Source organism: Dendrobates tinctorius, unplaced genomic scaffold (assembly GCF_039654945.1).
Source record: "Dendrobates tinctorius isolate UK_male_01 unplaced genomic scaffold, ASM3965494v1 ptg000019l, whole genome shotgun sequence".
Classification (NCBI taxonomy): Eukaryota; Metazoa; Chordata; class Amphibia; order Anura; family Dendrobatidae; genus Dendrobates; species Dendrobates tinctorius.
The window spans coordinates 71,977,501-72,001,978 of NW_027361687.1; the positions used below are offsets into that span (position 1 = coordinate 71,977,501).

The 24,478-nt window shown below is 51.1% G+C and overlaps 1 protein-coding gene across 1 annotated transcript in view; it reads right to left on the reverse strand.

The window, feature by feature from the left end:
• ENSA (endosulfine alpha) overlaps nt 1-11,961 on the reverse strand; it is a 27,223-nt gene extending 15,262 nt beyond the window's left edge. The window contains exon 1 of the mRNA XM_073567230.1: nt 11,741-11,961. Coding sequence (XP_073423331.1) covers nt 11,741-11,797 — 57 coding nt within the window. The 5' untranslated portion in view covers nt 11,798-11,961. The remainder of the gene's footprint in view (nt 1-11,740) is intronic.
• Nucleotides 11,962-24,478: the final 12,517 nt, after the last annotated feature.

A 24,478-nucleotide genomic window follows, 5' to 3' on the forward strand; every position in this document is an offset into this window, starting at 1 on the left:
TTAAGGCGAGTTGTCATTAGCTGGAAACTTTCCCTGCAGCGACCACTACTGGTGGAGTGCGGTATTACCTCAAATAAGGAGCAGTCCATGTAATACGAGGACAGCTGGAGCCCACCAGGACCATTTCTCGTTGGCGGCCCTCCACTCTGGCTCATTTGGGGGTAGTCCTGAGCAGCTATGAGTCTTCTGTATTACAATGACACTCACAAACATCGTGGGAGCCCGTGGAAAGGGAGCAGGGCTGATAATAGTCTGCGCTTTCCTGCATACACTCGTCTCCCTCTTATCTGACCTGAGCAGATGGTGGAAACGTCCGCACTCGGCCCACAAATCCATTAGGCCTGTTTCACACATCCGTTTGTGTCCATCAGTCAAAATCCGCCGTTTTGCAAAAAAAAAACGGATCCGCCATTTTGCTTGGCGGATCCTTTTTTTCCCATTGAGTTGCATTACCGGCGCATCTTGACGGATGGCCATCCGTTGGATCCGTTTTTTTGCAGGTCCGCCAACATGCCTGAACGGACCATGCAACGTTTTTTCGGGCGGCAGAATCTACATTTCTCACTGCGCATGCCCGAAAGACTTCACTCAGCCGCAAATTTAACCCTAAACTCTGTTCTGGCGGCTGAAAAATCTCTCTCTCCCTCTCCTCCCCAGGCAGCGGTTCCTTTAAAATTCTTCCTTTGACGGATCCGTTAAAATAACGGTCCGGTGCCAAACGTTGTGGTCAGTACAGGAACGGATCCGTTATCCGCCATTTTAACGGAGTTTGACTGACCAAAAAAAAAATGATGTGTGAAACAGGCCTTACTCTGAAGCTTTTACCATGCACCTGGCCCTACATCATTCTGTACCCAAGTCAACTCTGAGGGTCTTCATGTCTGCGTTTTTCACCCATTGACTTGAAGGGGTGGTGAAAAAATACAGGTATCATTTTTTGCAACGTTCCTGGTGCAGAAAAGTCAAGTACAGCAGGATGTGACCTCACAGTCAGCTCTGCTACTTCTAGATGGCAGGCTGCACGGTTGCATGATGTGACCATACAGCCTGTCATCCAGCAGAGAGACTGAGCATTGTGTGCTACCACTGCTCAGTGTCTCCCTGTGAACTCCTATTGAGTCTGACAGCACCTTGAGCGCAAGAACGTTCTCCTGTTCGCGGTGCAGAGATGTAGCAGAGCTGGATCCATCGTGGGACAAATGGATCATTTTCTCTGCGGAAAGATGAGAAATATTGATGTTTGTTATTTTAATTATTTTGCAGGGGAAATGGCATGTCTAGAATGGGTGATGCAGTAAGTATGGTTTAAGATTTAATAAAGGAGTCTGTCATTATTTCAATTAAAGGACTTTTTCTGGGTGTCTGTTTTCTTACATTGTGACCATGGGGTTAGTAATTGGGGCGTCTTATAGACGCCTCTACATTACTAACCTCTGGAATTGATGACACCTGACAAAACAAAGGTGACATCCACCCGCCCACTCTTACCTCACTTGCCACCACTACAGGGCAAGTGGGAAGAGCGAGGCTAAGAGCCAGAATTGGCACATCTTATAGATGAGCTATTTCTGGAGCAGCTGTCTGCTTAGTCCTTGCTGGCTATTAATTATAGGGGGACCCTTTGTCGTTTTTATTTAGGGTCTCCCATTTTAATAGCCAGTAAAGGCTAAGTATACAGCTGTAAGCTGATATTAATAGCCTGGGAAGTTCCATGGGTATTACCCCCTTCTCAGGCTATAAATATTAGCCCCCAGCCGTCTGCTTTCCCTCTGCTGGTTAGGTAAATTACGTGGAAGCCCACGCCATTATTTTGAGAGAAATCTTTTAATTAAATCCATGTACAGTAAGCTACACACTGTACTAATTGATATTTCTGTCTATTCTATTTGTATTTACTGTATATAATCCATCTCTTCTATCCTGTAGGCTCCTGCTGTGATTTTACACTACGCAGCTGCTGAATTGCCGGCTTTTCAAAGGACATCGGTGTGTAAAAATTGGACAGCACTCGAATGATCAGAGTGCTGTGCAATTTTTATCGCCGAACCCATTGACTTCTATTGCCGATTGCGATAGGATTTCCGACAGCATGCTGTGATTTATTTCCAGTCCGATCGATATCTACAGGTATGGTTCTACATGAAGTAGTTTGGGTTTTTTTTTCTCCCAGGGGCACTAAACTTTATTAGCATGCAATAAGAGACACAAGTTAGCCCCCAAGAACCACATTAAAAAAAGGCTCACTGCACGACTTTACTAACTCCCCTCTCCCGCTCTCGGACCACAACCTTCTTTCCTTCTCAGTCAAGAATGGTCTCCTCACCCGGGACACCCCCACTTACCACATTTATCGGAATACACGTACCATTAATACCCAGCAACTTATGGACACATTTGTAGCCCCCATCTCCTCCCTCTCCTGTCCAGACTTAGCATTCTCACACTTCAATAATACACTGAAGAATGCCCTAGATCAAGCAGCACCTTCTACATGCAGAAAGACCCGACAAAGACAACGGCAGCCCTGGCACACAATGCAAACACGCTTTCTTCAGCGCTGCTCAAGGTGTGCAGAGCGGCAGTGGAGAAAATCTCTTAGCAGAAGACTTCATCCACTATAAGTTCATGCTCAAAACCTATAACTCTGCCCTTCATCTGGCCAAACAATCCTACTTCACCACCCTCATCACCTCACTATCCAACAACCCAAGACGACTTTTTGAAACCTTAAACTCCCTCCTGAAACCTAAAGTACAGGCCCCCATCACCAACCTCAGCGGTGAGGATCTGGCCACTTATTTCCTAGAAAAAATATCAACCACATCCATCAGGATTTCTCAGCCTAATCTCCTCAGTGCCTGGATCCCCTTTCCCTGGCACACCTCAAGCTCACTAGATATCTTTGAGCCTGTTTCAGAAGAAGTTTCCAAGCTCCTCACTTCCGCTCAGCCTACAACCTGCAACAGTGACCCCATTCCTTCACAGCTCCTACAGTCTCTCTCACCAGTGGTCACCACTCACCTGACAAATATTTAACCTCTCTCTTTCTTCAGGTATATTTCCCTCCTCATTTAAACATGCCATCATAACCCCTTTACTTAAAAAGCCATCCCTGGACCAGAACTGCACTGCTAACTACAGACCTGTCTCTAACCTTTCCTTCATCTCTAAACTCCTGGAACGCTTGGTCCACTCGCGTCTAATCCGCTATCTCTCGGATAACTCTCTTCTCGACCCCTTACAATCTGGTTTCCGCTCTTTACACTCTACTGAAACTGCCCTCACAAAAGTCTCTAATGATCTAATAACAGCTAAATCGAAAGGTCATTGTTCCCTGCTGATTCTCCTGGATCTCTCTGCCGCATTTGACACTGTGGATCACCAGCTCCTTCTCACTATGCTCCGCTCTATAGGCCTCAGACACAGCCCTCTCCTGGTTCTCCTCCTACCTCTCTGACGGCTCCTTCACTGTTATCTTTTGCCGGCTCCACTTCCTCTCCTCGTCCCCTTACTATCGGGGTCCCACAGTGCTCTGTCCTAGGCCCCCTCCTCTTCTCTCTACACACTGCCCCTATTGGACAAACAATCAGCAGATTTGGGTTCCAGTATCATCTCTATGCTGATAACACCCAATTATACACTTCTTCCCCTGACATCACCCCTACCCTAATTCAAAATACCAAGAATTGTCTGTCTGCTGTCTCTAACGTCATGTCCTCCCTCCGCTATCTTAAACTAAATCTCTCCAAAACTAAACTTCTTGTGTTTCTCCCCTCTACTAACCCCACTCTACCTAACATCGAAATAACCCTGGAGGGTTCAACCATAACTCCCAGGCAGCATGCCCGCTGTCTTGGGGTCATATTCGACACTGAACTTTCCTTTACTCCCTATATCCGATCACTCACTCGCTCTTGTCACCTGCATCTTAAAAATATCTCCAGAATCCGACCTTTTCTCACCTTTGAAACTGCCAAGACTCTTACTGTCGCTCTTATTCATTCTCGTCTGGACTACTGCAACTCTCTTCTGATCGGTCTCCCTCTTACCAAACTTTCTCCTCTCCAATCCATCTTGAATGCGGCAGCCAGGGTCATATTTCTGTCCAGCCGCTTCACCGATGCTCCATCTTGTGCCAGTCATTACACTGGCTACCTATTTGCTACAAATGACCTAAGACTAACATCCCCCGTAATCCGAACCTCGCACCTCCGTCTCCAAGACTTCTCTCGTGCTGCTCCAGCTCTCTGGAATGCACTTCCCCAGACGATCAGACTGATACCTAGCCCCGACCTATTCAAGCACGCTTTGAAAACCCATCTCTTCAAACAAGCCTACCACATCAACTACTCAGTAAGCTAACTTTGCCCTGTTCCCTCCTTCCAAATATTATTCTGAATCTGCACCCTACTATTCATCTGCCTCCACACCCTCCATGCACACGATAACTGCACTTGATACTTGACTATTGCACTTAAACACACGGGCTGATGACCGCATCATGCAGCTTTATAAGAAAATCCCTATTATAATTGCCAGACCTGAATTAACAAGCACTTTTCACCTACTGCTAAAGATAGGGTGTGCAGATCGCATGCAGCCGTGTGCGATACTAGGCGGAGATGACCGGAGGGAGCGGGGCTTAGCGGTGGCCGTGCGCTGCGGCCCAAAATGCTACTGTGAACTAGCCTATGCAACCTTGCTTGTGAGGCAACTGCGGGATGCCAATGGCTGGCCGTGGCTGTGTCTTACTACATAATACAATACAATTGTATGGCAGTATACAGTATATTCCATGGGATCTAAAGAAAAAAAGGTCCTAAAAATATTTTTAAATATTTACGTATCATAAAATGTATAAAATAAGATTATTGAATAAAATATCTGTGGTATTGCTGCATCCATTAAACACCAATTTGGGAAAATACAAAAAATAATCTAGATTGGTAAAAACTTTAAGAAAAAAAATGGTGTCAATAAAATTGACAGGTCGCTTTGCTAAAAACAAGTGCTCTGTAAGCGGAAAAAAATAATTTCATGGGGCTCAGGTTTTATTTTTTGGCTGTCGTGGCCTTATGAGCTGCTCGCACACCTAAACTTTCTCACTGTCTTTCTGGCAGCTGAAAGGCTTAACGTGGGGAGTCTCACCGGCCTGGAGTGTGTGCCCTGCGGGTGTTTACACTAAGAAGCCAGGAAGAGCGCAGAAGGAAAAAGCCACATTAACCCCTTCAGGAGCAGGTTTACGCCTTTACGTCAACACACACGTATAGGGTCAGAGGCTGAATCAGCAGTATGAAGTCTGCATTTACTAAAAAATGAAAATCCAAAAGTATCTATAAAGAATAAAATGTCATAGCAAGAAATCAAGTTCTCTGTAACAACATTAACCCCTGCCCATCGAGAAGATGGAAACCGGTTCTTAATATCTCATTCACAGGCCGAAATACAGTCACTTAAAAGTCGCAGACCCAGAACCTCAGGCTGCACCACTGACAGAGTCTGGGGGCAGTACGCTCTCTAAGGCTAGTTTCACATTAGCGTTTACGGCCGCAGCGTCGGGCTGCACACGGCCTCCGCTAAGCCCCGCCCCTGCCACGCCTCCGCCGGTAGCTCCGCCTACGGACGCATGACGCTGCATGCGTCCCCTATCTTTAGCACTGGGGACGCAGGCCGTGCGCAGTATGCGTTTGGCGGCGCATGCGTCCTTTTGACGCTGCGCCGAGCGCACCAAATTGCAACCTGTTGCGTTTGGCGCTGGTTGGCGCAGCGTCAAAAGGACGCATGCGACGTCAAACGCGTACTGCGCACGGTCTGCGTCCCCAGTGCTAAAGATAGGGGACGCATGCAGCGTCATGCGTCCGTAGGCGGAGCTACCGGCGGAGGCGCGGCAGGGGGCGGGGCTTAGCGGCGACCGTGCGCAGCCCGACGCTGCGGCCGTAAACGCTAATGTGAAACTAGCCTTACCCTGTCAGCTGAGATCGTACATACTGTTGCATTCTGCAGTCTCTATGGTAATGTAGTGACAGACAGGAGTCAGTGTCTCAGTAGTGCCCCACCGGGCCCCCTCACATCGCACCATGCACCGCCGGGCCACCCTCATTCCGCACCAGCAGTCCCCTCACACCGCACCATGCACCGCCGGGCCCCCTTCATTCCGCACCAGCGGTCCCCTCACCGTGCACCTCCGGCCCCCCTCACACTGCACCGTGCACCGCCGGGCACCCCCTCACACCGCCGGGCCCCCCTCACCAGCAGTCCCCCCCATCACACCTCACCGTGCACCGCCGGGGCCCCCCTCACCGTGCACCACCAGGCCCCCCTCACACCGCACCGCCAGGCCCCCCATCACACCTCACCGCCGGGCCCCCCCCTCACGCCTCACCGCCGGGCCCCCCCCTCACACCTCACCATGCACCGCCGGGCCACCCTCATTCCGCACCAGCAGTCCCCTCACACCACGCACCGCCGGGCCCCCCTCATTCCGCACCAGCGTTCCCCTCACACCTCACCGTGCACCTCCGCCCCCACCCACCTCCCCATGCACCGCCGGGCCCCCCTCACCAGCAGTCCCCTCACACCGCACCATGCACCGCCGGGCCCCCCTCATACCGCACCAGCGGTCTCCTCACCGTGCACCGCCGGGCCTCCCTCACCAGCAGTCCCCTCACACCGCACCAGCGGTCTCCTCACCGTGCACCGCCGGACCCCCTCACCAGCAGTCCCCTCACACCGCACCATGCACCGCCGGGCCCCCCTCACACCACACCAGCAGTCCCCTCACTTCTCACCATGCACCGCCGGGCCCCCCTCACCAGCAGTCCCCTCACACCTCCCAATGCACCACCGGGCCCCCTCACCAGCAGTCCCCTCACACCACACCGTGCACAGCCGGGCCCCCCCTCACACCGCACCATGCACCGCCGGGCCCCTGTCACACCGCACCAGCAGTCCCCTCACACCGCACCATGCACCGCCGGGCCCCTTCACCAGCAGTCCCCTCACACCTCCCCATGCACCGCCGGGACCCCCTCACCAGCAGTCCCCTCACCGTGCACCACCGGGTCCCCTTCACACCTCACCAGCAGTCCCCTCACACCTCACCAGCAGTCCCCTCACACCGCACCGCCGGCCCCCCCCCCTCACACCTCACCAGCAGTCCCCTCACACCGCACCGCCGGCCCCCCCCCCTCACACCTCACCAGCAGTCCCCTCACACCACACCGTGCACCAGAGCCCCCCCTCACCGTGCACCACCTTGCCCCCTCACCAGCAGTCCCCTCACACCGCACCAGCACCGCCGGGCCCCCCTCACCAGCAGTCCCCTCACACCGCACTGTGCACCGCCGGTCCCCCCTCACACCTCCCCAGCAGTCCCCTCACACCGCACCATGCAAAGCCGGCCCCCCCTCATTCCGCACCAGCGGTCCCCTCACACCTCACCGTGCACCTCCGGCCCCCCCTCACACCTCACCGTGCACCGCCAGCCCCACCTCACACACCGCACCACACCGTGCACCGCCAGGCCCCCCCTCACACCTCCTCATGCACCGCCGGGCCCCCCTCACACCTCACCAGAAGTCACCTCACACCGCACCGTGCACCGCCAGGCCCCCCTCACCAGCAGCCCCCTCACACCTCACCGTGCACCGCCGGGCCCCCCTCACCAGCAGTACCCTCACATACAACCATGCACCGCCGGGCCCCCCTCACCAGCAGTCCCCTCACAGCTCCGGGCCCCCCTCACACCGCACCGTGCATCGCCGGGCCCCCTCACAGCTCATCAGCAGTCCCCTCACACCACACCGTGCACCGCCGGGCCCCCCCTCACACCTCACCAGCAGTCCCCTCACACCGCACCATGCACCGCCGGGCCCCTGTCACACCGCACCAGCGGTCTCCTCACCGTGCACCGCCGGGCCCCTTCACCAGCAGTCCCCTCACACCTCCCCATGCACCGCCGGGACCCCCTCACCAGCAGTCCCCTCACCGTGCACCGCCGGGCTCCCCTCACACCTCACCAGCAGTCCCCTCACACCGCACCGTGCACCACAGAGCCCCCCCTCACCGTGCACCGCCGGGCCCCCTCACCAGCAGTCCCCTCACACCGCACTGTGCACCGCCGGTCCCCCCTCACACCTCCCCAGCAGTCCCCTCACACCGCACCATGCAAAGCCGGGCCCCCCTCACCAGCAGTCCCCTCACACCTCACCGTGAACCGCTGGGCCCCCCCTCACCAGCAGTCCACTCACACCGCACCAGCAGTCTCCTCACCGTGCACCGCTGGGCCCCCCTCACCAGCAGTCCCCTCACCATCGGGCCCCCCCCCCCTCACACCTCACCAGCAATCCCCTCACACCGCCGGGCCCCCCTCACCACCTCACCAGCAGTCCCCTCACACCGCACCATGCACCGCCAGGCCCCCCCTCACACCGCACCAGCGGTCTCCTCACACCGCCCCGTGCACCGCCGGCCCCCCCTCACACCGCACCAGCAGTCCCCTCCCCCCGCACCATGCACCGCCGGGCCCCCCTCACACCGCACCAGCGGTCTCCTCCCCATGCACCGCCGGGTCCCCCTCACACCACACAGTGCACCACCGGGCTCCCCTCACACCTCACCAGCAGTCCCCTCACACCGCACCAGAGGTCTCCTCACACCGCCTCGTGCACCGCCGAGCCCCCCTCATACCGCACCAGCAGTCCCCTCACACCGCACCAGCGGTCTCCTCCCCATGCACCGCCGGGCCCCCCTCACCAGCAGTCCCCTCACACCTCCCCATGCACCGCCGGGCCCCCCTCAAGTCCCCTCACACCGCACCATGCACCGCCAGGCCCCCCTCACACCGCACCAGCGGTCTCCTCACCGTGCACCACCGGGCCCCCCCTCACACCTACCCATGCACCGCCGGGCCCCCTCACCAGCAGTCCCCTCACACCACACCGTGCACCGCCGGGCCCCCCCTCACACCACACCGTGCACCGCCAGGCCCCCTTCACCAGCAGTCCCCTCACACCGCACCAGTGGTCTCCTCACACCGCACCATGCACCGCCGGGCCCCCCTCACACCGCACCAGCGGTCTCCTCACCGTGCACCGCCGGGCCCCCCCTCACCAGCAGTCCCCTCACACCGCACCGTCGGGCCCCCCCTCTCACCTAACCAGCAGTCCCCCACACCGTGCACCGCCGGGCCCCTGTCACACCGCACCAGCGGTCTCCTCACCGTGCATCGCCGGGCCCCTTCACCAGCAGTCCCCCACACCTCCCCATGCACCGCCGGGACCCCCTCACCAGCAGTCCCCTCACCGTGCACCGTCGGGCCCCCCCTCTCATCTAACCAGCAGTCCCCTCACACCACACCGTGCACCGCCGGGCCCCCCTCACCAGCAGTCCCCTCACACCGCACCAGTGGTCTCCTCACACCGCACCATGCACCACCGGGCCCCCCCTCACACCGCACCAGCGGTCTCCTCACCATGCACCGCCGGGCCCCCCCTCACACCGCACCAGCGGTCTCCTCACCATGCACCGCCGGGCCCCCCCTCACACCGCACCAGCGGTCTCCTCACCATGCACCGCCGGGCCCCCCCTCACACCGCACCAGCGGTCTCCTCACCATGCACCGCCGGGCCCCCCCTCACACCGCACCAGCGGTCTCCTCACCATGCACCGCCGAGCCCCCCCTCACACCTCCCCATGCACCACCGGGCCCCTCTCACCAGCAGTCCCCTCACACCACACCGTGCACCGCCGGCCCCCCTCAAGTCCCCTCACACCGCACCATGCACCGCCAGGCCCCCCTCACACCGCACCAGCGGTCTCCTCACCATGCACCACCGGGCCCCCCTCACACCTCCCCATGCACCGCCGGGCCCCCTCACCAGCAGTCCCCTCACACCACACCGTGCACCGCCGGGCCCCCCCTCACACCGCACCATGCACCGCCAGGCCCCCCTCACACCGCACCAGCGGTCTCCTCACCATGCACCGCCGGGCCCCTCTCACCAGTAGTCCCCTCACACCGCACCAGTGGTCTCCTCACCGTGCACCACCGGGCCCCCCTCACCAGCAGTCCCCTCACACCTCCCCATGCACCGCCGGGCCCCCTCACCAGCAGTCCCCTCACACCACACCGTGCACCGCCGGGCCCTCCTCACACCTCACCAGCAGTCTCCTCACCATGCACCGCCGGGCCCCACAAACCAGCAGTCCCCTCACACCTCCCCATGCACCGCCAGGCCCCCCTCACCAGCAGTCCCCTCACACCTCCCCATGCACCGCCAGGCCCCCCTCACCAGCAGTCCCCTCACACCTCCCCATGCACCGCCGGGCCCCCTCACCACACCGTGCACCGCCCTCACACCTCACCAGCAGTCCCCTCACACCGCATCATGCACCGCCGGGCCCCCCCTCACACCTCCCACCTCCCCATGCACCGCCGGGCCCCCCTCACCAGCAGTCCCCTCACACCGCACCGCCGGGCCCCCCTCACCAGCAGTCCCCTCACACCGCACCGTGCACCGCCGGGCCCCCCCTCACCAGCAGTCCCCTCACACCGCACCGTGCACCGCCGGGCCCCCCTCACCAGCAGTCCCCTCACACCACACCGTGCACCGCCGGGCCCCCCTCACCAGCAGTCCCCTCACACCGCACCAGCGGTCTCCTCACCGTGCACCGCCGGACCCCCCTCACCAGCAGTCCCCTCACACCTCCCCATGCACCGCCGGGCCCCCCTCACCAGCAGTCCCCTCACACCGCACCGTGCACCGCCGGGCCCCCCTCACCAGCAGTCCCCTCACACCGCACCGTGGGGCCCCCCTCACCAGCAGTCCCCTCACACCGCACCGTGCACCGCCGGGCCCCCCTCACCAGCAGTCCCCTCACACCGCACCGTGCACCGCCGGGACCCCCTCACCAGCAGTCCCCTCACACCGCACCGTGCACCGCCGGGCCCCCCTCACCAGCAGTCCCCTCACACCGCACCGTGCACCGCCGGGCCCCCCTCACCAGCAGTCCCCCCACACCTCCCCATGCACCGCCAGACCCCCCTCACCAGCAGTCCCCTCACACCTCCCCATGCACCGCCGGGCCCCCTCACCACACCGTGCACCGCCCTCACACCTCACCAGCAGTCCCCTCACACCGCACCGTGCACCGCCGGGCCCCCCTCACACCGCACCGTGCACCGCCGGGCCCCCCTCACCAGCAGTCCCCTCACACCACACCGTGCACCGCCGGGCCCCCTTCACCAGCAGTCCCCTCACACCGCACCGTGCACCGCCGGCCCCCCTCACCAGCAGTCCCCTCACACCGCACCGTGCACCGCCGGGCCCCCCTCACCAGCAGTCCCCTCACACCGCACCGTGCACCACCGGGCCCCCCTCACCAGCAGTCCCCTCACACCGCACCAGCGGTCTCCTCACCGTGCACCGCCGGGCCCCCCTCACACCTCCCCATGCACCGCCGGACCCCCCTCACCAGCAGTCCCCTCACACCTCCCCATGCACCGCCGGGCCCCCTCACCACACCGTGCACCGCCCTCACACCTCCCCATGCACCGCCGGGCCCCCTCACCACACCGTGCACCGCCCTCACACCTCACCAGCAGTCCCCTCACACCGCACCGTGCACCGCCGGGCCCCCTCACACCGCACGGTGCTGTGCCGCTTGTCCCCGTGCCGGCTCCGTAGAAGGCCTCCTGACCCCCCACCGTTCCTCATGTACAGAGGAGCAGCGCCATTACCTGCTTCTCCTCTCCGGTCTCCTCGAATTGCACGTCCCCTTCGTACTTTTCCGACATGATAGCAGCTCCGGAGGCAGTAAAGCAGAACAGCTATGAATGACACCAGCGACTTTTCACAGCGCGCCCCCAGTCCACCCCGACTTCTCCGCTCCAAAATGGCGACTACCGCGCCTGACGTCACGGCTCTGGGACCCCTGTTTTTTTTTTTTTTGCTATCCCAGGAGAAAAAAGCAGGATCCAATCAGCTGTCTCGCTGACGTCATAGCTGTCAAATAGCGAAAGAGGACCGAAGAGACTTTAGGCAATGAGAAGGCTGAACGGGATGTGGAGGCGGGACCAGGAGCGCCGGCAGCCAATCAGAAATAGGTCGTGACTGGATTCTGTTGCCATGGGAGAGATGCATCAGTGAGAGTGTGTGCAGAGATCCTCGTCTGGCCTGCCAGCAGTCGTGTGTGTGTGTGTGTGTGTGTGTAATTGTATGTATGTATATATGTGTGTGTGTGTCTATGTATATATATATGTGTGTGTGTAGATGTGTGTGTGTGTGTGTATATGTCACGGTCACGTGTGTCTGGACGCAGCGAGTACCGCAAGGCGAACCCATGTGACGCACGTGACCCTGGATACACCGCCTCCAATGGGGCGAATTTAAATAACAAACACGTGCAGTTGGATACACCGCCTCCAACTGGCGAATTTAGACATTAGGCCGGGGTCACGCTAACCGACGCAAAATACGGTCAGTATTTTACATGCGTAATACGGATGAATGGCCCCTAAATAGTGCTCCGTATGTCATCCGTAATCAAGGTGTGGTCGCGTATTTTGCGCATGTCAGCATCCGTATGTAATCCGTATGGCGAGATTTTCTCACAGGCTTGCAAAATGGACATATAATGGAGCCCTATGACAGGGTTTATAACAGAAACCAAAGAATACATATAGACACATATATATATATATATATATACACTCACTGGCCACTTTATTAGGTACACCATGCTAGTAAGGGGTTGGACCCCCTTTTGCCTTCAGAACTGCCTCAATTCTTCGTGGCAGAGATTCAACAAGGTGCTGGAAGCATTCCTCAGAGATTTTGGACCATATTGACATGATGGCATCACACAGTTGGCGCAGATTTGTCGGCTGCACATCCCTGATGCGAATCTCCCGTTCCACCACATCCCAAAGATGCTCTATTGGATTGAGATCTGGTGACTGAGGAGGCCATTTGAGTACAGTAAACTCATTGTCATGTTCAAGAAACCAATCTGAGATGATTCGAGCTTTAGGACATGGCGCATTATCCTGCTGAAAGTAGCCATCAGATGTTGGGTACATTGTGGTCATAAAGGGATGGACATGGTCAGCAACAATACTCAGGTAGGCTGTGGCGTTGCAACGATGCTCAATTGGTACCAAGGGGCCCAAAGAGTGCCCAGAAAAAATTCCCCACACCATGACACCACCACCACCAGCCTGAACCGTTGATACAAGGCAGGATGGATCCATGCTTTCATGTTGTTTACGCCAAATTCTGACCCTACCATCTGAATGTCGCAGCAGAAATCGAGACTCATCAGACCAGGCAACGTTTTTCCAATCTTCTACTGTCCAATTTCGATGAGCTTGTGCAAATTGTAGCCTCAGTTTCCTGTTCTTAGCTGAGAGGAGTGGTACCCAGTGTGGTCTTCTGCTGCTGTAGCCCATCTGCCTCAAAGTTCGACGCACTGTGCGTTCAGAGATGCTCTTCTGCCTACCTTGGTTGTAACGGGTGGCAATTTGAGTCACTGTTGCCTTTCTATCAGCTCGAACCAGTCTGCCCATTCTCCTCTGACCTCTGGCATCAACATGGCATTTCCGGCCACAGAACTGCCGCTCACTGGATTTTTTTTCTTTTTCGGACCATTCTCTGTAAACCCTAGAGATGGTTGTGCGTGAAAATCCCAGTAGATCAGCAGTTTCTGAAATTCTCAGACCACCCCTTCTGGCACCAACAATCATGCCACGTTCAAAGGCACTCAAATCACCTTTCTTCCCCATACTGATGCTCGGTTTGAACTGCAGGAGATTGTCTTGACCATGTCTACATGCCTAAATGCACTGAGTTGCCGCCATGTGATTGGCTGATTAGAAATTAAGTCTTAACACACAGTTGGACAGGTGTACCTAATAAAGTGGCCAGTGAGTGTATATATATATATATACATACATACATACATGTCATTGAGACACACATATATATATATTTCACAGAGTTCTTCATAGTAGAATAGCCGCTAATTCAATTGCCGGCTTTTGTGAAATCATTCCCCAAGCCGACATGAAATGACACATGGTTTACATACAGTAAAGCATTTAATTTCATGGTTTTTTTTGTATGTCTTTCATTAGTAATTAGATGAGGGTTGATGTGTAAAATTTGGGAGGTGTAAGTGTTAATTTAAGGGGTTAATTCGTTGTAAAAAAATGTGTGGGCTCCTGCGGTATTTTGTCAATGCGGGAGCCCACACATTTTTTTACAAAAATTAACCTCTTAAATTAACACTTACACCTCCCAAATTTTACACATCAACCCTCATCTAATTACTAATGAAAGACATACAAAAAAAACATGAAATTAAATGCTTTACTGTATGTAAACCATGTGTCATTTCATGTCGGCTTGGGGAATGATTTCACAAAAGCCGGCAATTGAATTAGCGGCTATATATATATATGTGTCTCAATGACGTATATATATATATATATATGCATTCTATGTGTATATATCTATTCTTTCGTTTCTTTATTAAACCTGTCAGTGTGAGTTTACTGTATAGCGCACTGAATTGCCGGCTTTTCTAAAGGACACCGGGTGCGTATTTCTCGCAAGTCACATGTGTGGTCCGTGTGTAATCCGTATTTTTAGCGCACCCATAGACTTGCATTGGCGTATTACTGCCGTAATACGCTGACAGTCGCAGCATGCTGCAATTGGCACGGACCGTAGAATATGGACGAGAAATATACGACTGATGGGAGCAAACCCATAGAGAATCATTGGTCTGTGTGTAATGCGTGCTTTTAACGCCTCTCACTCGTCCATATTCCTCTCTAGTGTGACCCCGGCGTTACACGTATATACAAGTCTGGAAACCCCGCCTCCAGTAAGGCGAATTTAAACAATAAGGGAAACCTGGGAAACATTAACAATGGTGGGCCCTGCAATAGGGAATAGGGAAGTGGAGACCTCCTGAGCTCCCTTGAGCCAGTGTCCCTGCACTCCTAACGTTCCCTATGCCGGTTCCGCACCGGGCGCGCAACAGGAACCTAAAAACCCTAGTTCGCCCTCACCTAAACCCTCACTAGGGAATTGGGCGGTGCGGAAACTAATCCCACCACTGCACTAAAACACACATGAGGAAAGATGACAAAACAGGGGAAACACCACTTAGCTTTGCTCTGTTGCGTACGCTCCTAGCAACAGAGCCCACCACCTGCGTGCATCTTCTCCTCCACCCGGATCCATCACTATAACTGGATCCTTCACCATAGTGCAGCCTTGGAGCTGAGTCCACCACCAGTTGCAGCTGTTCAGTAACAGAGTCCCAAAGATGAGTTCAGCTCCTGCCCAAAAAGTCAAGCATGCTTGAGTACAGCTCTCAGCAACCAAGTCCCGCATGCTGAGTGCAACTCTCTCCATAGTCGTCACTCCACCAAGCCATGCAAGGACTTCCTGCCAACACCATAAACTGTGACTCCACCACGCCATGCCAGCCCTTCTTGCAGACCACCTACTGTAGCTGCCACTCGTCCCCTCTGGCTGAGCTGGGCTGCGCAGTACTCATGTTCAACTCCTTCATTCACCCAGGCTTCCTTGTGAATGACTAACACACAATCAATATCACCAACAGTGATTGAACAAACCTGGCTTCCTTTTATAGAGCCTAACACCTGATTTGTAATTAAGTGCACATTAAACCAAAGAAACTAAAGTGCACTACTGCTCACCACCACCGGGGCAACTTAGAATGAACGACACCACGTGTAATAATTCTAATGGCCACCGGGGGCAATCAACCCACTTTGGCACCAAGCCAAAGGAAAAAAAAGTTCACTTTGTGCATTTAAACTGTCAGATCCACCTTGGATCATGACAGTATATATATGTGTGTGTGTGTAATTGTATGTATGTGTGTGTGTATATACGAGTATGTGTGTGTATAGATGTGTGTGTGTAATTGTATGTATGTGTGTGTATATATATGTGTGTGTGTAATTGTATGTATGTGTGTGTGTGTATATATATATATATATATATATGTGTGTGTAGATGTGTATGTGTGTGTTGTGACAGTCACTGGCAAAGTGCTGCGGGGGGAGATATGTGTCACTGAGGCTATTAGCTTCAGGGATTTGAACCCTGGCAGTTTGCTCCAGAACCCTAATCAGCCATTATGACCGCACAAGCCTAACCGCATCACCTTGATCCCGCCAGCCGACTCAGTACAGATATCCCTGACAAAGGCAATGTTGTCGAAACGTTGGATTTATATTTTCTGTTGTTTCCTGAATAGTATGATAATAGTTGTTTCTATGAATGCAACTGCAATTCTTTTTTCAACACAACCTTTCTGACTTATTTAAGGTTATCGTCTTAGGGTATGTTCCTACGGTCAGCAAATGCTGTGGGTTGGACGCTGCATACAGCCGCAGCATCCAGATGTTACAGCATAGTGGAGGGGATTTTATAAAATCTCATCTCCACTATGCATCCAGAGACGCCTCTGGCTTCCCTGCGTATACGCACATGTGGTACATCTTTGCAGACCGCAGCATGTCTAGTGGAGATGCCCAGTCTCCAAGATAAAGTCACCCGTACAATGTATAGGATGCGGTGATTCCGCACGATTCAATGAACCCATGCGGAACCACCGCGTGTATAAAAGGGGGCAACGCTTTGGACGGGGCGGGTGTCCGCTGCCCTCAAGACGCTGACAATCCGGGACATGGACACATACACTGACTTCTGATGTGTGTCCCTTCAGTGCGCCACCTTTCAATTATAGGAGCACATCACTTTTGATTTATTAGGTTTATAAGTGCACAGCTGGAGGGCGGGTGGGAGCTAGTCGCCATATCTCCTCCTCAGGGTGGGGTTTAGAAGGTAAATAGCCCCCTGAGTGTTCTACATTTCATACTGAACCCAGTTGTTGCATCTAAAGCAGGCTGATCCCCGCAGGCATATGAGCTATGCTATAATATCTTCTGTTTTCCCATTATGCCAGAAAGGACGTTTACTTTCTTGAGCAAGCACTGGTTTATGCCGTATTTTAAATAAACCAGCAAAAGAAACGTGCCTGTGTCTACCTCTATGAGCAGCCGAGGGAGCCCGATCTTCTACAGTGTGTATGTATAAATGTGTGTATGTATGTACAGTGGGGAAAAAAAGTATTTAGTCAGTCAGCAATAGTGCAAGTTCCACCACTTAAAAAGATGAGAGGCGTCTGTAATTTACATCATAGGTAGACCTCAACTATGGGAGACAAACTGAGAAAAAAAAATCCAGAAAATCACATTGTCTGTTTTTTTTTCATTTTATTTGCATATTATGGTGGAAAATAAGTATTTGGTCAGAAACAAAATTTCATCTCAATACTTTGTGATATATCCTTTGTTGGCAATGACAGAGGTCAAACGTTTTCTGTAAGTCTTCACAAGGTTGCCACACACTGTTGTTGGTATGTTGGCCCATTCCTCCATGCAGATCTCCTCTAGAGCAGTGATGTTTTTGGCTTTTCGCTTGGCAACACGGACTTTCAACTCCCTCCAAAGGTTTTCTATAGGGTTGAGATCTGGAGACTGGCTAGGCCACTCCAGGACCTTGAAATGCTTCTTACGAAGCCACTCCTTCGTTGCCCTGGCGGTGTGCTTTGGATCATTGTCATGTTGAAAGACCCAGCCACGTTTCATCTTCAATGCCCTTGCTGATGGAAGGAGGTTTGCACTCAAAATCTCACGATACATGGCCCCATTCATTCTTTCATGTACCCGGATCAGTCGTCCTGGCCCCTTTGCAGAGAAACAGCCCCAAAGCATGATGTTTCCACCACCATGCTTTACAGTAGGTATGGTGTTTGATGGATGCAACTCAGTATTCTTTTTCCTCCAAACACGACAAGTTGTGTTTCTACCAAACAGTTCCAGTTTGGTTTCATCAGACCATAGGACATTCTCCCAAAACTCCTCTGGATCATCCAAATGCTCTCTAGCAAACTTCAGACGGGCCCGGACATGTACAGGCTTAAGCAGTGGGACACGTCTGGCACTGCAGGATCTGAGTCCATGGTGGCGTAGTGTGTTACTTATGGTAGGCCTTGTTACATTGGTCCCAGCTCTCTGCAGTTCATTCACTAGGTCCCCCCGCGTGGTTCTGGGATTTTTGCTCACCGTTCTTGTGATCATTCTGACCCCACGGGGTGGGATTTTGCGTGGAGCACCAGATCGAGGGAGATTATCAGTGGTCTTGTATGTCTTCCATTTTCTAATTATTGCTCCCACAGTTGATTTCTTCACTCCAAGCTGGTTGGCTATTGCAGATTCAGTCTTCCCAGCCTGGTGCAGGGCTACAATTTTGTTTCTGGTGTCCTTTGACAGCTCTTTGGTCTTCACCATAGTGGAGTTTGGAGTCAGACTGTTTGAGGGTGTGCACAGGTGTCTTTTTATACTGATAACAAGTTTAAACAGGTGCCATTACTACAGGTAATGAGTGGAGGAAAGAGGAGACTCTTAAAGAAGAAGTTACAGGTCTGTGAGAGCCAGAAATCTTGATTGCTTGTTTCTGACCAAATACTTATTTTCCACCATAATATGCAAATAAAATGAAACAAAAACAGACAATGTGATTTTCTGGATTTTTTTTTCTCAGTTTGTCTCCCATAGTTGAGGTCTACCTATGATGTAAACTACAGACGCCTCTCATCTTTTTAAGTGGTGGAACTTGCACTATTGCTGACTGACTAAATACTTTTTTTCCCCACTGTATGTGTGTATATATGTATATACAGTTGTGGTCAAAAGTATTGACACCCCTGCAATTCTGTCAGATAATACTCAGTTTCTTCCTGAAAATGATTGCAAACACAAATTCTTTGGTATTTTTATCTTCATTTAATTTGTCTTAAATGAAAAAACACAAAAGAGAATGAAGCAAAAAGCAAAACATTGATCATTTCACACAAAACTCCAAAAATGGGCCAGACAAAGTATTGGCACCCTCAGCCTAATAACTTGGTTGCACAACCTTTAGCCAAAATAACTGCGACCAACCGCTTCCGGTAACCATCAATGAGCTTCTTACAATGCTCTGCTGGAATTTTAGACCATTCTTCCTTGGCAAACTGCTCCAGGTCCCTGATATTTGAAGGGTGCCTTCTCCAAACTGCCATTTTTAGATCTCTCCACAGGTGTTCTATGGGATTCAGGTCTGGACTCTTTGCTGGCCACCTTAGAAGTCTCCAGTGCTTTCTCTCAAACCATTTTCTAGTGCTTTTTGAAGTGTGTTTTGGGTCATTGTCCTGCTGGAAGACCCATGACCTCTGAGGGAGACACAACTTTCTCACACTGGGCCCTACATTATGCTGCAAAATTTGTTGGTAGTCTTCAGACTTCATAATGCCATGCACACGGTCAAGCAGTCCAGTGCCAGAGGCAGCAAAGCAACCCCAAAACATCAGGGAACCTCCGCCATGTTTGACTGTAGGCACCGTGTTCTTTTCTTTGAATGCCTCTTTTTTTCTCCTGTAAACTCTATGTTGATGCCTTTGCACAGAAAGCTCTACTTTTGTCTCATCTGACCAGAGAACATTCTTCCAAAACGTTTTAGGCTTTTTTAGGTAAATTTTGGCAAACTCCAGCCTGGCTTTTTTATGTCTCGGGGTAAGAAGTGGGGTCTTCCTGGGTCTCCTACAATACAGTCTCTTTTCATTCAGACTCCGACGGATAGTACGGGTTGACACTGTTGTACCCTCGGACTGCAGGGCAGCTTGAACTTGTTTGGATGTTAGTCGAGGTTTTTTATCCAACATCCGCACAATCTTGCGTTGAAATCTCTTGTCAATTTTTCTTTTCCGTCCACATCTAGGGAGGTTAGCCACAGTGCCATGGGCTTTAAACTTCTTGATGAGACTGCGCACTAGGGTGACCGCAAAAAATCGATGTCGGAATTTTGTCCGTCTGGACCCCACAAAACGATTCCCCTTTCCAGATATTGAGATAGCCAAAATTTGAGCTCGATCAAACGACGTTAACCCGTGCCGCTCGTCGCTCAAAGTTTGAAAAAAATCCAAATTGAGGTATTTTAAGATTTAGGTATTTTGCATAGTCTGTTAGACTATAAAGAATGTGACAACAACATTGCAGAAATAGCCCTGACCAAATTTTCGAACCATTTGTGGTATTTGAATGCAGAGTTGTTGGGATTATCGTTTTTTGATCCCACCATTACAGACAATGAAAAGTTGTTAATGGCTAATAAATTGCTCAGTAGCACAGATGAACCATCAGAGCACGCTAGGGTTGTAAATCCAAAAGTTAGGAAAGAAAAATTAAAAGAGGTAGGAAGTAACCGACTTTAACGACCTTCTGACAAAAGATGAAGAACAAAAGCAATATGTCCTGCAAGTTGTAAGCAAATGCCGAGCGTTATATTCTGACGTTTCAAAAACTACTTTAACAAAAGCTCTAGAATAGATTAGATAACTATGTAAAATTATCAACTCATGTAGGTTAGCGTGCTCTGATGGTTCATCATACCACAAATGGTTCGAAAATTTGGTCAGGGCTATTTCTGCAATGTTGTTGTCACATTCTTTATAGTCTAACAGACTATGCAAAATACCTAAATCTTAAAATACCTCAATTTGGATTTTTTCAAACTTTGAGCGACGAGCGGCACGGGTTAAGTCGTTTGATCGAGCTCAAATTTTGGCTATCTCAATATCTGGAAAGGGGAATCGTTTTGTGGGGTCCAGACGAACAAGATTCTGACATTTTTTCCCCCCCATATGAGATCCGGTCACCCTACTGCGCACGGTAGACACAGGAACATTCAGGTCTTTGGAGATGGACTTGTAGCCTTGAGATTGCTCATGCTTCCTCACAATTTGGTTTCTCAAGTCCTCAGACAGTTCTTCGGTCTTCTTTCATTTCTCCATGCTCAATGTGGTACACACAAGGACACAGGACAGAGGTTGAGTCAACTTTAATCCATGTCAACTGGCTGCAAGTGTGATTTAGTTATTGCCAACACCTGTTAGGTGCCACAGGTAAGTTACAGGTACTGTTAATTACACAAATTAGAGAAGCATCACATGGTTTTTCGAACAGTGCCAATACTTTTGTCCACCCTCTTTTTTTATGTTTGGTGTGGAATTATATCCAATTTGGCTTTAGGACAATTCTTTTTGTGTTTTTTCATTTAAGACAAATTAAATGAAGATAATAATACCAAAGAATTTGTGTTTGCAATCATTTTCAGGAAGAAGCTGAGTATTATCTGACAGAATTGCAGGGGTGTCAATACTTTGGCCACAACGGTACCTATAAAGAGAAAAATCAGACAAACTGAAAATTTTGCATTGGTCTGTCTCTCCATTTTTGCCAGAGCTGTATATATATATATATATATATATATATATTCACACACAAATATATACATGTAAATTCCAAAAAGTTCATTTTTTTTCTCCTTAATGTACACTCTGCACCCCATCTTGACTGAAAAAAACCCAGAAATGTTGAAATTTTTGCATATTTATTAAAAAAGAAAAACTGAAATATCACATGGTCATAAGTATTCAGACCCTTTGCTCAGACACTCATATTTAAGTTACATGCTGTCCATTTCCTTGTGATCCTCCTTGAGATGGCTCTACTCCTTCATTGGAGTCCAGCTGTATTTGATTAAACTGATAGGACTTGATTTGTAAAGGCACACGCCTGTTTCTAAAAGTCCTCACAGCTCACAGTGCATATCAGACCAAATGAGAATCATGAGGTCAAAGAAACTGGCCAAGGAGCTCAGAGACAGAATTGTGGCAAGGCACAGATCTGGCCAAGGTTACAAAACAATTTCTGCAGTACTCAAGGTTCCTAAGAGCACAGTGGCCTGCATATTCCTTAAATGGAAGAAGTTTGGGACCACCAGAAGTCTGCTGAGACCTGGCGGTCCAGCCAAACTGAACAATCGTGGGAGAAGAGCATTGTTGAGAGACAGGGTCGGATTGGGGTTTCTACAGCTATATGCAAATATCTGTCAATCATTAGCTGTACAACACAGGCGGCTCCTGCACATGTACTGAGCGCCCCCATAACTGGGATATATAAATGCGGTAGTTTACTTTAATGGGAATCTTTGGTTAAAACAAGTTATCACCGATCTATGGGCTCCACAGGATAGGCGATTGCTTAGGTCGGACCATTAGAAACTACACCAATCGGAAGAATGAGGATGTTTTATCGTTGATAGGATACTTATCCCCATTCTAAAACAGACCAGCAGAAGGGATATCTGACCGCAGCTCCATTCGGTCTCTTTGGGGCTTCTAGAATAAAAACAAGTGCAGCCACTGAGAGAATGAATGGATCAGTAATCACGTTGTACATGCCACTCCAGTCTAATGCAGATAAAAAGTCCCACATTTTGTTGAATGGGTCCCAGCAGTCAGACCCAGGTACAGTCAGGGTACAGGTAATGCAGTGATTACCAGTGACATTATACACAGGCACTCTGTGTATAGTGGCAGTGTACAGATAATACAGTGATCACTAGTGACATTATACACAGGCACTCTGTGCATAGTGGCAGTGTACAGATAATACAGTGATCACTAGTGACATTATACACAGGCACTCTGTGTATAGAGTCAGTGTAGAGGTAATACAGTGATCACAAATGAATGCAGAAAAGGATTTCCAGTTTGTCAAGGAGCGCTTCCGTTTGATTCATTAATTACTCCGAATATTTCAAGGAATATCCAGTTTATTATTAGACATAAAAACACAACGCGTTTCGGCTACACATAAAATTAGCCTTCATCAGGTATGCTAATTTTATGCATAGCCGAAACGCATTGTTTTTTTAAGTCTAATAATAAACTGGATATTCCTTGAAATATTCGGAGTAATTAATGAATCAGCCGGAAGCGCTCCTTGACAAACTGGAAATCCTTTTCTGCATTCTCTGATGAATCTCTTAAAAGGTAGTTCGTTCCACCTGTTTTGAGCTGCAGGCCAGCAGATCCAGACGATTACTCCAGTACCCAAACATAGGGTTATACGCTGAGCAACAAGACACCAAAATGGTGAGAAGAATTTTTTATTTCTCTCTGACATAATTAAAACTCTGCACTTAGATCTGCACCCCCCTTCTTTTTCTGGATATTCCTTGAAATACTCGGAATAATTAATGAATCAGCCGGAAGCGCTCCTTGACAAACTGGAAATCTTTTTCTGCACAGTGATCACCAGTGACATTATACACAGGCGCTCTGCGTATAGTGTCAGTTTAATGTCAGTGTACAGATAATACAGTGATCGCCAGTGACATTATACACAGGAGCTCTGTATATAGTGTCAGTGTACAGGTAATACAGGAATCACCAGTGACATTATACACAGGAGATCTGTACATAGTGTCAGTGTACAGGTATTACAGTGATCACCATTATACATTATGCACACAAGTTCTGTATATAGTGTATGCTGCACAGGAAATACAGTGACCACTGGTGAAACTATACACAGGGAGCTCTGTATACAGTATATAGTGTATGGTGTGCGTGTACATGTAATACATTGACTCACCAAGGATGTCTGTAGTTGAAGTTCATCATCTTCGCTTTTCTTTCTCAACTAGCACAGACAGCCATCACTTCTTCCAGCAAGGACTCGTCTCTGCAAAAAATAACACACAGTCATCAATAGTTGATCGCTTCCAGAGCACTTTCCCCACTTTTTCCCTGGCTTCTATACTATGCCAGATGAAGAAAAAAAGTGACGTAGTGCCACGCTGCACAGTAACAGGACCTCCCTTTTGTTCCCTCCATGGAAAACAGTTTCTTAAAAAGTAAATTATTTTACAGTAGTAATAATGCCCCTAATTGGACGATAAAAAAATTATGTTTCCCACTTGTCACCATAAGCTAATAGAGCATGTTCCTCATTCTGGCCCCCAAACAGTAATTAAGTCCCTCATCCTGGTCCCCTTTATTTAATAATCTCGCCCAGCCTGGCTCCCTTTATTTTATTATATTACCTCAGATATCCATCCTGCTCCCACAGCTGTTGTGAATTCCCTTGCTCGGAGTTCTGAGCCGAAGCTCCCTCTGCTCCCTCTGGTGGTTACTGAGAGTAGTGGAGCTGGACAAGTTGATGGAAGTTCCCCACCTGATGACGAAAATTGGGAACCTGGGATTACTGGCTGGGAGCATATTATTGAGCTGGCTGCTCTTGGTGGTTGCTGGTGATTTCCACCTTGTGCATTTGGAGTTCTTTTGTCCCCTGCCTGATCTGCATGGTTCAGCTAGGTGATTCTTTTGCTAATCCTTTGCATCTAATCTGGTTGTGCCATTTTTTGCTTTCTGCTTTGCTGCTAGGGTTCAGCGTGCTCCCTGCTGGGGGCAGCGCTGGGCCCTTTGTTGTGAATTCGCTTTCTGGCCTACCTCTGGTTACTACTGAAGGTAGTGGAGCTGGTCA